The following is a 15,658-nucleotide window of genomic DNA, read 5'->3' as shown; positions in this document are numbered from 1 at the left end:
GCCCTTCCACCCATCCTCTGTCCGCTGTCCCAAGGAGGCGCCAGGCCAGGGGCCGGCACCTACCTGGGGACAGTCAAGGTTTGAAGCCGGGCGCTTAATAAACCACAGCGCATCCCGTCACTCCTAAGCGAGAAGAAACCGCAGAGCTGCGCAAGGAAAGGCGGTCCGGCTGGCCCGGGTCCCCGGCGCGCTGCCGACTAGGGCGGGGGCGGCCGAGCCCCTCCTCTTCCGCGTGGGTTACCTGCAGGGACAGCGGCCCCGCCCCCCGGCTCGCCTGGCCTTTCTAGCCCGCAGTCGTCCGGTCTCTTGGTGGCTCCGGTTTCCGGGGGCGCGAGCCCCAGGTGGGCCAGGGGGCGTGCCCGCAGCCAGGGGCGGGGCGTGGGCGTGGCCCGCGCAGCGCGCATGCGCGGGGCGCATGCGCTGCCTTGTGGCGCCGCAAGCCGGCCGGGAGGGAGATCATGGCGGCCACGTTCTTCGGCGAGGTGGTGAAGGCGCCTTGCCGAGCCGGGACGGAGGATGAGGAGGAGGAAGAAGAGGGGAGGAGGGAGACGCCCGAGGACAGGGAGGTCCGGCGACAGCTGGCACGAAAGAGGTGAGGTGCTGGGCGCGCCGTCGCAGACGCGGGCCGGGCGGGCGCAGGAGCCGGGGCGGCGCGCAGGCCGCAGGTTGCGGCGGGTCCCGGCGGGTCCGGCCGCGCCAGCTGCGGGTGGGCCTGCGGCGGGCTCTCGCGTTCTTTAAAGGCCTCCTTTAGCAGTGATGCGGCGCGTTTCCTGCGGGCTTGTTAGGTTTTCCAGGGTTGCAGGGCAGTCTTCGTGCCCCAGGAGTGTCGTGTGTTTAGTCCACGGACCTAAGACAACTCTTATTAAAAAATTTATCATCTGCTCCACTCCAGTTAGGTAGCAGGATGTGTCAGTACCAGATGGCTCTGTCTTTTTAAAGAAAGTATTATTTCCAAATACACAGTCATTGGAGAGAATAGTAAAACGCTATTTTACGCCCATCCAATCCCATAAGATTGTGCCACAGTTACTTTCTGTCTCACTAGCCCCAGGTGAGTCCCAGTCACCATGGCCTTTCACCTCTGCATTTTACAGAATGCTTCTCCAACGAGCTAGACATCGTACAGATGCTGTCATCATCCGTAATACTTAACAATACTTTTGATTACTATTTAGTAGCCAGTCCACGATCAGGTTTATCCAGTTGTCTTAGATGTGACATTTTACAGTGTTTCTGTAAATCAGAACCCTGACGCAGCCCACACCTTACATTTGGACGTGTTGTCTCTTGAATTTCCTTTCATGTTAGAGCACCTGCCTTCCTTTTTCACGGTTGCTGAGAGGCTGGTTGTCCTCTAGGATGTCTCACGCTCTAGGTTTGTCTCATTGCTTCTTCTTGGTGTCCTTTGTGCAGATGGGTGTATACCCGCTTTGCCTGTTAAGGAAAGTTCTTTCTAGAGGCTTGGTCAATGCTTTGCTGGCGCGAATGCCTCGGAAGTGGTTTTTGCGGTGTCTTACTTCACGCTGTACCCAGTTATCCCACTTTTAGGGATGCTGAGATGGGTTGATCAGCGGGTCACCTGGACAGCCTGATCTGTCTCATACAGTTAGTTCTCTGTGAATGGTTTTACCTATTAATTATTGTTGCACGAATCCACTGTTTCCTTAGGATTGTAATTATTTTCTTTATAAAGTTAAAGTTTGCATTTTTCTTAACACAAAATCATATTTGTTCCCTTTATGTCACACTCTGATACTGAGTATATTTAAATGGCTTTAGTTGTCTCTCTTGTTCCTTGTGTTAGGGAGGTTCGGCTCCTTCGAAGACAGACAAAAACATCTTTGGACGTTTCTCTGCTAGAAAAATATCCTTGCTCCAAGTTCATAATCGCTATAGGAAATAATGCAGTAGGTAAGTGGAGATGCTACATTGTTTTGTTGAAAGAGCAAAGTCTGACATTATGTCTCTCCAGCATAAAAAGTTTCAGATGTCTGTTACTTTTCTCAAAAAAGTCATAGCAGAGGAAACTTGTATCTGAGTGAAATCTATCCTTGCTCCTGTGACACTTTTTGATGAACTTGGAAGATAAGATTTAAGGGAAATATCCTCGGCTTCGGGAACTTCCAAACTCAAAAAGAGTTTCTAGTGTCCAGGTTTTCTTAGGCTTCTGGGCCAGTTTTGGCCAGACTGGGGGTGGGGGGTGGCGGCATGTGCATGCGGCCCCCAGTTGCAGGGCTCCCTCAAGTGTTTTAAATGAACAGACTCCTTTGAAAACATAATGAGAACTCTAAAAATAACAGAAATAATCATGAGGTTTTTTTTTAGTATTTCATCTCTGGGATCTTGTCGTATATGAATCCGTTTGATAGGTTAAGTCAGAAGGGTGAAGAGTTGAGTTAGAACAGCGCACACCCGCACCTGGGTGATTTAGGGCATTTATGGGCCTGGAGGAGAGATTCTTTGCGCCGGGAGGTACTGCTAGAGCCAGTAGAACAGTACCTGGACTGTTGATGTCAGGTTCTCCTGGCCTGAGGTCTTCGGGTATAGAGTGCGAGAGTGTGGAAGGCCTGTCGCTACGCCTGTCCTCCTGATCTCCCGGCTCAGCGTGTGACCTTTAATTTCTTGAGGCCTCTCCTTTTTCTGGAAAATGCTGGTGTAAGGTTGATGGTCTCAAATGGCTTTTTTAGCTCCAAGGGTCAAGAGTAACTGGAATTTATTTTTCATTGAATAGAAAATGCAACTTGCAGAGCCAAACACTAACTGACTTGAACTGTTTTTCACAGCATTTTTATCATCATTTGTCATGAATTCAGGAGTCTGGGAAGAAGTTGGTTGTGCTAAGCTCTGGAATGAGTGGTGCCGGACAACAGACACTACACATCTGTCCCCAGCGGAGGCTTTTTGTGTGTTTTATCACCTAAAATCGAATCCCTCGGTACGTGTGGCCTAACTCATATGTTTGATAGTTTTTTAGGCATCATTTATGTAGTGTTCATGTGAATTGCACGTTTCTTTATAACTACTTTTGAGCTAAGGAATTCTATGTGTAGGCAGTGCTAGTAACCACTTTTATCTTTAAGTATTAATGTGCAATATACAGTGTGTTGGAAGACCTCTCAGGAAATTTTGAGATGATTTTTTAAGAAACAAACCATTGCCCTAACCTTGCCTTCTTTCTCAAGATCATGCCAGCAAATCTAAATGTGGGAAAACATGTGTGTGCTGTGAAAGCGGGGAATTCTGCTTCGTGGTCATATACCCAGTATTTAGCCACTGCCTGGCACATTCCAGAAACTCACTTAACACTGAGCCAGCGAATGCCTTCTGCATTCTAAGTACAGTTGTGTTGACATTGAGCTTTTATCCTAACCTGACTCATCCTGATTTTTTTTTGAGTTATAAAAGGTAGTCTGTAGCTGATGGCAATTGATTTTGTTGTGCCTCATTAGTCCTGATCCTACGTTTGGGTCAATGCAGAGAGAGCAGCGTCCTGGGCAGTTTGGGAGACAGGTCAGGCAGGTGAGGTGGCCGAGCAGGTGGTGTCGGTCCCCCGCCTCTGCTCTGCCGGTCTGACAGAGCTCCACTGCACAGCTGCTGAACACCCGAGCAAGGCCAGGGCGCAGCGATTCAGCAGTGGAAGAAGTCTCATTCCTTAGGATTACAGTCTTGCCTGTTTCCTATAAGTACCTACCTGCCAACCGTGTGTGCCACGGGAGCACTTTGATGTTGCTGCTTCTTTTTTTTTTTTTTTTTTTATGCTTTTTAGGGCTGCACCTATGGCATATGCAAGTTCCCAGACTAGCGGTTGAAATCAGAGCTGCAGCTGCCAGCCTCCGCCACAGCCACAGCCACAGCCACGCAGCATCCAAGCTGCATCTGCATCTGTGACCTACACCGCAGCCTGCGGAAACACCTGATCCTTAATCCACTGAATGAGGCCAGGGATCAAGCCTGCGTCCTCATGGGCACTAGTTGTGTGTTTTTTGTTTTGTTTTGTTTTGGGTTTTTTTGTCTATTTGCTATTTATTGGGCCACTCCCGCGGCATATGGAGGTTCCCAGGCTAGGGGTCGAATCGGAGCTGTAGCCTCCGGCCTACGCCAGAACCACAGCAACGTGGTATCTGAGCTGCTTCTGCAACCTACACCACAGCTCACGGCAACACCAGATCATTAACCCACTGAGCAAGGGCAGGGACCGAACCCGCAACCTCATGGTTCCTAGTTGGATTCGTTAACCACTGCGCCACGATGGGAACTCCTGATGTTGCTTCTTTCAAAAGGTAGGGACCAACTATTAGCCCTGACAACTGTAAAATTAGATTTCATAATACTTCATTTGTTTCTGTAACGTGTAATGCAAAGCTGTTGAAGTTTTCATAAGGATTTTTGTAAACATTCAGTATTTATGGGAAATACATAATAAGGAAACGAAGCACGTTCTTCTTCTGATCCTTAGTGGAAGGTTGTCGCTGTGGAATAGATGATGGAGGTCAAGGAGGAGAAATTCCTCTTACTGCGTTCATGTTTTCCCGTTGACTGGTTGGGTATCTGAGTTTTTCAGAACCTCTGTGCGGAGGTCATCAGGGACCCTTTTATGGCAGAGCAGCAGTGCAAGTTTTTCCACTTTGAGCATATGGTCTGGAGCTTGGTTTCTAACACAGAACCACGTTCAGAGGCCCCAGCACTGTGGTAGGCGACACCTGTGCTCGGACAGAACCTAACCGTTTTGTAATGCTTTTAGGGTTTGATCTTCACAGTGTACGACCCCCAAAACGGCAGCAGGACTGGTGTCACCCCCTGTTTCGTGAGGAGAGTTCTGGGAGTATTTACTGTAGTGTCTTCAGAGCCTCCTGTGCCAGCCCTCCTGGTGGCTCTGTCTGCGCATTTGGTTGGCTGTTCATTGCCCGTAGTGGCTTCATTCTTAAATTTTCAAGAAGAATAACCAGTAGCAAATCAAGCAAAACAAGTGTTATCTGAGGGGTTACATTAGGATTCACAGGGTTTATATGAGGACGGTGTGGGGTGTGTATGACATTCATTTGATCTGACGGAAAACTCGGGTGTAATTTTCAGGTTTTGCTCTGTCAGTGCAGTTGCTACGTGGCTGAAGACCAGCAGTTTCAGTGGCTGGAAAAGGTAAGGGGGACGAAGGCCGCTGGCCATTTAGACTCCGGGGCCGCTGCTTTGTCGGGGTGCAGCGTCGTTACACTTGGACCTACTTGGTCAGAGGTTGAAGTGAAGGCAGTATTTGCTTTTCCTCTTGGAAATATGCTAGGAACTTGTTACAGAACGTAAAGAATAAAAACTCCTTTGGCAAATGTAATCAGCAGCGAGCTGAAGCTTGTGGGTCATAGAAACATGAAACTGTCGGGGTCTTCCCATCACCTTATTGTTTGGTTTGAAAGCGGAACCAGTTACCCATGTGACACACAACAGGGTCACAGCCAAGGGTGAAACCCGCGGTGGGAATGTGCAGGGGTGGGAGGCGGGGAACGGGCGTCCGCTGGCTTCCCGGGCTTGGAACTCAGCTGCCACTCACTCCAGACTCCCAGAGGCTGCCTCTGTTTTTCTTAGCATGCACATGAGTTGAGTGCAGCTGCATTTTGTGGGGAAATTATTTTTCAGGGAGGAATTTAACTCAGGAATTTAATTTTAGAGATTAATTATTAATTTTGACAATTGCACATTATCTTTAACTGAAATAAATCTTTTGTGTACATCTCATCAACATTTCAGCTTAAATCTTAGGTATATTTTTATATAGGAATTATTCATTAGAAATAAGAAATTTGGTATATACCTGTTTTAAATTGGTGTACTTAGGAACATGTATTAAAAGTTATTAAATGTATTTTATTAAATGTGGAATTATCTAATAAGATCTGTGAATCTCCCGATAGTTGTGTATGTGATTTTATGTTATGTACCTATGTGTATTTTCTTAGGGAGAAGATACATAGCTTTCTTGGAAGGGTAGGAAACTGCTGTATTAATTTATGTAGGATGTTGTATTAGCTTTGTACTGTGGAATAGTTTTTCTGATTTGAAAAAATGTAAACTCATTCATTTCCAGAACAAAACTTTTTTTTTGGCCATGCCTACAGCATGTTCAGGTTCCTGGGCCAGGGATGGAACCTGGTCCATGGCAGTGACAATGCCGAATCCTTAACCAGGGAACTCCCAAAACAGATTTTTTTAAAAAAAATTTTTTTTAAAGCCCACAACTGAGGCATTTGGAAGTTCCCAGGCTAGGGGTTGAATAGGAGGTGCAGCTGCAGCCTATGTCATAGCCAGAGCAACACAGGATCCAAGCCTCATCTGTGACCTATACCCCATTTTGCAGCAGTGCCGGCAAGTGAGGCCAGGGATCGAACCCACACCCACATGAATACTGTGTGGGATTCTTAACCCGCTAAGCCACTGTGGGAACTGCCAACATTTTTTAATCAATATTTTTTTCCCCTGGGGACACTCTTTGGATCCCTCTGCTATTTGTTTCATGTCAGCCACATAATCCTGATAATCACACACAGTCTATAACGGTTGTCAAATATCGTGGCTTCAGATTATAAGTATTTTAGGGAAGATGATAAATCAGGCCTTGTGAGGAATGCCTCTTAAACGGGATGTACCTGCTGACCTATATGTATGGTGTTAAGTTCTGTGTTATTTGCAAAGTTGCAGTATAATGAAATTAGTGACTGTAAATCATTAATGGCACATAATATAAAATATTCAGTCCTCTTGTTAGAAATAGCTGTTTTGGGGAGTTCCCGTCTTGGCTCAGTGGTTAATGAATCCAACCAGGAACTGTGAGGTTGCAGGTTCGATCCCTGGCCTTGCTCAGTGGGTTAAGGATCTGGCGTCGCTGTGAGCTGTGGTGTAGGTTGCAGATGTGGCTCGGATCCCGAGTTGCTGTGGCTGTGGTGTAGGCCAGCGGCTACTGCTCCCATTTGACCCCTGACCTGGGAACCTCCATATGCCGCGGGTGTGGCCCTAAAAAGACACACCAAAAATAAAAATAATAATAAAAAAAGAAATGACTGTTTTCTTTCTTAAATAAAATATTTTCATACGAGGTGAAGTGACCCAAAATCTTCTTTTCCTTAAAATCTGTACGAGTCCTTGGAAATCCATGAAATACCAGCTTAGGTGGAGATTGAGGTCTTGAGCAATTGAAACTTGCTTACCATTGAAATAAACTTGGAAGTGAATTTAAAAGTTATTCGGGGAGTTCCCGTCGTGGCGCAGTGGTTAACGAATCCGACTGGGAACCATGAGGTTGCGGGTTCGGTCCTGCCCTGCTCAGTGGGTTAACGATCCGGCGTTGCTGTGAGCTGTGGTGTAGGTTGCAGACGCGGCTCGGATCCCGCGTTGCTGTGGCTCTGGCGTAGGCCGGTGGCTACAGCTCCGATTCGACCCCTAGCCTGGGAACCTCCATATGCCGCGGGAGCGGCCCAAGAAATAGCAACAACAACAAAAAGACAAAAAAAAAAAAGTTATTCGCACTGATATAATAAATAATAACACTGTGATGCGCGCAGTTTGCAGGTGATGTTCTTGGAAACTCCTCATCACAGTGTTCTCGAACCCATCACCGCATGCGGGGGGGAAGGATCACTTCCTGTTGCTGGTACAACCCTAGGCCTGTCGATCTCTGGCTTAGAAGCGATCTCGATCCAGTCGCTCTCTCTGTTGTAGAATGGGCGTCTCGTGCATTCAGTTGACACTGTTCTCAACGCTGCGTTCGAGCCATGCTCTGAGAAACAAAACCAGAACAAAACCAAAAGAACCGTTTGCCGGCATCCTTGGTGTGGGAGCGGGCGAGAACTAACAGGGGCTCGTAGTGGATGGCGGTCCTGGCTGTGGTTACAGCTGCTCTGCCGTCTTCCTTCCTGATTCTGTTGACTCCAGATGGCGCCTCCCTCGGGCCCGTCTGCTGTCCTCACAGCACAGGTGAGGAGAGTGACCTGGAGAAGGTCACACAGGCAGAAAGCTGACTTAAAATTGACCCAGATAAGGGGCCAGCCAGGAATGGGGGCTTGTTTTCCGTGGACACCGTCCCCCCCACCCCAAGCTATAAGATGTGAGCAGTGTCAGAGAAACAACTAGAGTGATGTTTCTATTCTGTACACAATTGTATAGATACAGCTTTTCATAGGATATCCATTTCATGTTAGGTTTTCGGCTCTTGTCCAAAGAAGAACATGCAAGTAACTGTTCTCACCTGTCGACACGTTACTGACTTTAAAACCTCCGAATCCACCAGCAGCCTTCATACGCCTTTCCTGAGAGCCCTAAAGACACAGAATTTCCGAGAGGCTCCGTGCTGCTCTCTGCTGGAGCAACCAAATATCGTGCATGACCTTCCTGCAGCAGGTGGTATTCCAGTTGGAAATGTTTGCCTTTTATCTCTTATTGCCGTATTTATGCTGCTACTTTGACCTGTCGAGCTCTCTCTGCGGTGGTTTCATGGTGAAGGATGCCATCATTGCCACTGGTCCTCAGTGTCTGTCGTTGCTGGTGACCCACAGTCACACGAGAGCAGCTCGGCCTTCTTGACCCTTAGCTTCAGAGTTGCCCATTCTTTTTTGCCTTTGATAACTGGTCGTGCGAGCTCGTGATAGAGGTAAGTTGTTGGTATGTGAAAAGTTGGAAAGTATGTTTTGATTGTTCAACCAGAAGTTTCAGGTAATGAAATTTGGTAGTTTCTTTAATAGTTTATTTTTTATTCCTGTTACCAGTTATACCCTAAACATCATATCAAATGACCGTTGTCACTTTTCAGTGGTTAATATATAGTTCTCTGTTATTTGCTAATAAGTAAGGTTTTTGTTTTACTTAAGTCCGCTGGAAAGAGTGGCTAAATATTTTACGTTATGCATTATGTATTATTTAGATTTACTTTAGTGTCATCAGCAAAATTTAAATTTTGTAGCTAATTAAGATGTGGGACTTCCCATTGTGGTAATGAACTTGATTAGTAGCCCTGAGGACATGGGTTCCATCCCTGGCCTTGCTCAGTGGGTTAAGGTCCTATATTGCCGTGAGCTGAGGTGTAGGTTGCAGACACGGCTCGGATCCTGTGTTACTGTGGCTGTGGTGTAGGCCGGCAGCTGAAGCTCCACTTCAACCCCTAGCCTGGAAACTTCCATATGTTGCAGGTGCAGCCCTAAAATGACAAAAAAAAAAGAGTTGTGTCTCAGAGTTCCCATTGTGGCTTAGTGGTAACAAACCCAACTAGTATCCATGAGGTTGCAGGTTCGGTCCCTGGCCTCGCTCAGTGGGTTAAGGATCTGGCATTGCTGTCAGTTATGGTGTAGGTTGAAGATGTAGCTGGGATCTGGCGTTGCTGTGGCTGTGGTGTAGGCTGGCGGCTGTAGCTCCGATTCAACCCCTAGCCTAGGAACCTCCATATGCTACCGGTTCGGCCCTAAGGGGAAAAAAAAAAAAAAGATGTGTCTCAGAAGTATATTTAGCAAATGTGAAATAAACATAATATTTGTAAAAGCAGGAGATTACTTAGGAAAATATAATTAGCTTTGGAAGAAAATATGTATTTAATTGGTTCACGATGGCAGTAAATGCTTTGATTAAAAGAGAACAGAAGCGAGTATTTTTAAAACCACTCTTTATGATTTAGAGGTATTTACATTTAAAATCATGTAATAGGAAACTTAAGTGTTTTTTTCTTTATATATTCACAGTTCTGAGTTATTGTCAAGTATGGAAAATCCCCGCAGTTCTATACTTGTGTTATACTGATGTGATGAAATTAGACCTCATTACAGTTGAAGCTTTTAAGCCTGTACTTTCTTCCAGAAGCTTGAAAGGTTTGGTTAAGGTAAGGTTTTATCTCATTGACTGTTTGTAATTGAATGTTTTACAATTAATTGAGTAATTGTAATGGACTTAGTAAGAAACAAATGTATGGTATCATCGGGAAAGCTAAGGAACATGTAGAGGAAGTTCCTGTCGTGGCGCAGGGGGAACGAGCTCAACTAGTATCCATGAGGACGTGGGTTCGATCCCTGACCCCACTCATTGGGTTAAGACTCGGGTGTTGCCATGAGCTGCGGTGTAAGTGGCAGACTTGGCTCAGATCCGGTGTTTCCATGGCTGTGGTGGAGGCTGGCAGCTGTAGCTCTGATTTGACCCCTAGCCTGGAACCTCCATATGCTGCAGGTGTGGCCCTAAAAAGCCAAAAGAGAAGAAACAGTAGAAACCCTTTTTTCTCCAAATAAAGGTTCCGGGTCTGGCAGTTTGAATTTGTCAGCCATTCTTCTAGATGGACCTCTATAACTTGGAGGATGTTTTGTTTATGTTTTGTCAGGATGGATCCTTGCTTTAAATCCCAGATGTCTGTGTGGAAAGATGGTTTCACTGTTCAGGAAGTTTCTGTAGCTAATTCATTTGGAAGGTCTCACTTTTGAGAAGGCGTTTTTGAGCACAGTGTGGATCCAATTATGTTTATTCCCTTAATTTTGCATGCGACTAAGATAAGTGAAGGTGAGATAAACCTACTAACCCCTGCTCTCAGGTTATATATATTTGTGGATTCTTGCCCCAGAAGAAAACGTATCAGAACTTGTGCAAAAAAGGTTTTCCTGTAATTTTAGGTAGTTTAGGAACTTACTCCCCCTCCCCGCCCGGTCCAAGAGATTTGCTGAAAGTTCGTGGACTCCTGGCTTAAGACTGTCTCCCTTAAAGGGAACCTTTGAGAAGATAACAACACTGTTCCACACTGGAAGCCTTATTTTATTCTAGAATGGCCACTCGTGCTAAGGCAGCTTTTCTGGTCAGTTCTGCTGGAGTGACCTCATTCCGGGCAGCTCCGTGGGCGCGGAGCACGCGTTCGTCGTGCTGTCCGCACTTCAGCAGGAAGCTGACCTGTGGAAGAGCCCAGCCGTTTGTTGCGTTAGTGAAACTGTAGTGCACCCCAACTGTGTTCGCTAGAGTCAGGGATAATCTTTCAGACAAATGAAGTTACTTTGTATTGCTGTCTCTTTCGGAGGATGTATTAACTCACAGTCTTGCTCCATCTGCAGTGAACCGATAGGCTCTCCCTGCTTCGCCGGGAGTCACTGTAGCGTCTTTGCCCCGGACTCGTTCCCGCAGGCGTGTGCGCTGCAGACAGTTTTGCTGCCTTAACTAATTGGCCGTAATGCAGTTCTGCTGTAAAACATTCAAAACCAAAAGATAACAGGGACATTAAAAAGGACATAAACATGGAAAGTGAGCAACAAAATTAAAAACACTTTATGTTGGAAGTTCCCTAGTGGTGCTGGGTTAAGGATCCGGCATTGTCACTACTGTGGCCTGGGTTCAGTTCCTGACCCGGGAACTTCTGCATGCCGGGGGTGCGGCCAAAAAAAAAAATTTAATGATTAAAAAGAAAAACTTTATATTTTTACTGTATAATTATCTAAAAGACAGTTTTGCCGTAAAAGATAAAATAATGAAAAGTAAAGGGACATTAAAAAGGATATAGCGAAACATGAGAAATGAATAACAAAATTAAAGATTTTAGGAGTTCCTTTCGTGGCTGGAGCTCCTATCATGGCTCAGCGGAAACGAATCCAACTAGTAACCATGAGGACGAGGATTTGACCCCTGGCCTCGCCCTGTGGGTTAAGGATCTGGTGTCGCCGTGAGTTGTGGTGTAGGTCGCAGACATGGCTCGGATCCCCTGTCACTGGCTGTGGTGCAGGCCGGCGGCTGCAGCTCTGATTGGACCCCTAGCCTGGGAACCTCCATATGCTGCGGGTGCGGCCCTAAAATAAATAAATAAAGATTTTACTGTGAAAAACAATATATTCGAATACATTAAAATGTGTGTAGATTTATGGCAATACTGTGCAGATAACTTGTGGGTTGCGCCTAAGCCCTTGTCTTCGAAGGTGTTTGTCTATATATGTATATATACATACGTGTGTGTGTGTGTGTGTACATGTTTTTTTTTTTTTTGCTTTGTGATTTGTCTCTTCTTTGAGCATTGCACTTTTTCTTTCTCACTGAAATTTCTCTCCTCATTTAAGAGAAGTATCAGTTTCCAAGTCCCAGGGTGCACGTTTGTGCCCTGAGCTTCGTCTTGCCTTGCGAAGCCTGTTCTGCACTGTGTGTTCCTGGTCTGTTGTCGCATGTCCCCAGTGCACCTTCTGAAGTTCTCTGGGAACGTGGGCTGCACTCTGCACCTTCCAGTCACTGAAGGGTTTGCAAACTGACTTGTTGGCGTTTTCTAGTTGAGGATAAGGCACCGTCCTGCTTCGTCCCCTCCTGTTTCACATTTTCAGGGTGTTTCATCGCCGCGGTTTCTCTCCCGTCGATGTATGTGGTTAGGAGCCACTGTCTTAAGACACCAGGCCTCTCCCCCCGCCCCACCCTTGAGGGCCGAGACATCTGTGGCATAGAAATGGGAGTCCTGTGTCAATAGGGGAACCCAGACATCCTCCAGTTATTTCCTTCTTCGTGGCAGAGCCGCCTGCAGCCCCTTAGCTGCGCAGTGAGAGCGCTCATGGTGAGGGGCCTGGCAGAGCTGTCTGCGGAGAACGTGCTTGCGGAGAAAGGTTTGGCCGGGTTTGTTTGTGGTGTAGATGGTGCGCAGGAAACGGGGCCCCAGAAGCATTTGGACTTGTCTGAGACTTGTAAATCATGTGTCGTGTAGCGTTGAAGTCAGCTTTCTGTGTTTGCTCTGAAGAGTGACCTGCGGGAGGGTGCAGTGGCTCTTGGAGGGCAGCTGTGTCCTTGGTGACCAAGCGCGGTGTCCTGGGTTTGCTGCGTTTCTCTCCGTCTAAAAGGGAGATTTGGTCCATAGAATGGCGTTCTCCTCCTGCCTGCTAGTGGTTCCCAACCTGGAGGTGGCAGGTGGCGTGGGGGTCACTGGGCGGGGCGGGGACGGGGGCCGAGGCTCCATGGGGAAGGTGAATCCCAGTTGTAGGGGCTCCGAGGGAGGCCGCATGCGGTGAGGGGGCAGGTGTCTGGCACGTGGGAGAGGAAGTGGGTGTGGGATTGGGGTGCAGAGGGGAGTGAGCTGTGTGGGGACCTGGGCCAAAGAGTAGGGTATCCTGTCCAGCTGAGGGCTCTAGGCTCCTTGGGAGGTCGTGGGGGACCGGTGCAGAGCTTCGGGCGGGAGGCCAGGCTTGCATGTCCCGCCTGCTGAGCGAGGAGGTGAAAGGCAGGCCTCTGCGTTCCGGCGCCCTCTCTGCTTCTGTCCCAAGAGCAGGGATTGCTTCTAACTGAATTCTCAACCTCACCACATTGCCAGCTTTTTTTTTTTTTTCCTTCCAGAACATTCCCCAGAGCACAGAGATACTGAAGAAGTTGATGACAACAAATGAGATTCAGAGTAACATTTACACGTGACTCCAAAGATTGCTTTGTCAAGTGTGTGACCCATCCACCCCTTTACGGGGAGCAGCGTGCACTGTTATATTTATAGGTTACTTTTTTTCAGGGGGGGAATTTGAGGGTGTTAAAAACAGAATAAACTTATTTTAAGTTCCTCGTAGTTTGCGTTTCTTTTTTCTGGTGCTACTGTTACAGCTGAAATAACCAGATGTTTTCCTTTATCCACTGGGTGGGAGTATTTGAATATTTTAAGGCAATATAGTTAAATTGTTTTTTTAAAAAAACTACAGATAACAGCAGGTTTTATTAATATGGCAAAATATATACTTTGGTGCAAAGATTCTGTGTGATACCTGAAAGTCGATGATCTATTGGTGATTCTTTCCTGGCCACGTCCGAGGCACGCAGAAGTTCCCCAGGCCAGGGATCAAACCCATGCCAACATCAGTGACAATACTGAGTCTTTAGCCACGAGGCCACCAGGGAGCTCCTGTGCAGCTCCGTGAGCTAATGATCTGACCATAGCAGGTCTCCGGGCTGGTCATCTGGTCTGTGGGCCACCACTTCCCACTCGGTACAGTGGCCACAACCATTTTGGAACGTGAAGAACGCCTCCAGCCCCATCGGGTGACCTGCCTAACTCAGAACGGTCTGATGCTGTTTATGTGACCTCTGTGACGACCTCAGATAGCAGCCTCGTGTCAGGGTCCTGCAAACTTTTATCCTGAACCCTCACATCCACGTCAGTGTCCCAGTGTCGCTGTTCCTTAGCGCCCCAGGAGAGAGAGACAAAGGGGGAAACGGATGCCCTGTTGGTGATGGTGGGCGCCCTGCAGATTCCCTCCAGCCGAGCCTTGGGAGGGCAGGGAGGGGAACCTTGTCACCATGTCAGGGCCGTTCCTCCTGGGAGGCAGCAACTTAAAAAGCCAGGAATGTCAGACTCTCACGTAGGAAAAGGACAGGGAGTTCCCGTCGTGGCTCAGTGGAAATGAATCTGACTAGGATCCATGAGGACTCGCATTTGATCCCTGGCCTCGCTCGTTGGTTTAAGGATCCGGCGTTGCTGTGAGCTGTGGTGTAGGTCGTAGATGCGGCTCAGATCCTGTGTTGCTGTGGCTGTGGCGTAGGCCGGCAACTGCAGCTCTGATTCCACCTGGAATCCTGGGCCATGGGTGCGGCCCTAAAAACCAAAAGAAAGAAGAACTAAAGAATTAAACCCTCTCCCTTCTCCATCCCCTGTACTATTTGGAGATGCATTTAATCCCCTTTCACCTGAATTCCATCCTAAAAAGAAGTTAATGTGATTAACTGGTGGAGAAGGGGGCCAATGCTTGTCAAACCCTCTCAGTGGACTTGCCTTTGCCTAGACAGGTGTGTTCATCATTTCATAGCATTCTTTTCTTTCATTTGTGCGTGTGTCTCCTTTTTTTTTTTTGTCTTTTTAGGGCCACACCCATGGCATATGGAGGTTCCCAGGCTAAGGGTCCAATTGGAGCTGTAGCCGCCGGCTTATGCCACAGCCACGTGGGATCCAAGCCACGTCTGTGACCTGCACCACAGCTCACAGCAACGCCTATCCTTAACCCACTGAGCGAGGCCAGGGATCTAACCTGCATCCTCATGGATGCTAGTCGGGTTCACTAACCACTGAACCACGATGGGAAGCCCTCCTCTGTTTATAACATGTTTTTACTGAAATGTATGTGTAAGTTTCAGGTGTACAGCAAAGTGATTCAGTTATACATACATATATATTTTGTACATATATTCTTTTCAGATTTTTTCTCATTAATGGTTATTACAAGATATTGGATGTAGTTGCCTGTGCCTTAGAGTAGGACCTTGTAGCTTGTTTTATAGGTAGTGTGGTGAATCTGTTAACCCCAAACTCCTGCTTTATCCCTCCCCTGATGTCATATCCTTCTTGAAACAGGCCTGGGAGAGCCTATTTCACAACTTGAGTAGGGTGAGCAGGACAGTGCTGGGCCCCAGTGCAGGGCGGAGGGAGCAGATTCAATCCTGGGAACCTGCCTAGGGCTGCGGAGGGGAGGTGCCGGGCCCTCGTGGCTGGAACCACTCCGCAGACTGGGAACCCTGCAGCCCCTGGAGACTGAGCTCAGCCTCGCAGGGAGGGAAACGGTCCAGAAGAACCAGGTTCTGGGCCTTGGCAGCTCTGTCTCAGCCACAGCTGGTGCATCTGGACGTGGAGTGGCAGCCTTTGGCCAGGCCAGGTATCGTCAAACCCAAGTTCATGTGCCGGAGGCATAGTGAGGTCAAACAAAACAAAACGTCAGCGTTTGGAGAAGGGCCG

The 15,658-nt window shown here is 47.6% G+C and overlaps 1 protein-coding gene across 2 annotated transcripts; it reads left to right on the top strand.

Moving 5' to 3' along the window:
* On the top strand, nt 415-13,507 carry PSMG1 (proteasome assembly chaperone 1). 2 transcript variants are annotated; one of them, XM_013982592.2, is made up of 7 exons: nt 415-592; nt 1,780-1,911; nt 2,784-2,935; nt 5,074-5,136; nt 8,181-8,379; nt 9,708-9,844; nt 13,288-13,507. In XM_013982592.2, the coding sequence occupies exons 1-7, from the start codon at nt 517-519 to the stop codon at nt 13,360-13,362; spliced, it is 834 nt and encodes a 277-aa protein (XP_013838046.2). In that variant the 5' UTR covers nt 415-516; the 3' UTR covers nt 13,363-13,507.

The sequence above is a fragment of the Sus scrofa genome, chromosome 13 (assembly GCF_000003025.6).
Source record: "Sus scrofa isolate TJ Tabasco breed Duroc chromosome 13, Sscrofa11.1, whole genome shotgun sequence".
Taxonomy (NCBI): Eukaryota; Metazoa; Chordata; class Mammalia; order Artiodactyla; family Suidae; genus Sus; species Sus scrofa.
This window is presented reverse-complemented; position numbering and strand designations above follow the sequence as displayed.

What these genes read in the sequence shown, in the direction of transcription:
- PSMG1 (XM_013982592.2), top strand. Translation starts at nt 517, where the DNA reads ATGAGGAGGAGGAAGAAGAGGGGAGGAGGGAGACGCCCGAGGACAGGG. An exon ending in CGACAGCTGGCACGAAAGAG is followed by an intron (nt 593 to 1,779) that starts GTGAGGTGCTGG and finishes AAATGGCTTTAG; the next exon opens with TTGTCTCTCTTGTTCCTTGT. An exon ending in TATAGGAAATAATGCAGTAG is followed by an intron (nt 1,912 to 2,783) that starts GTAAGTGGAGAT and finishes TGTTTTTCACAG; the next exon opens with CATTTTTATCATCATTTGTC.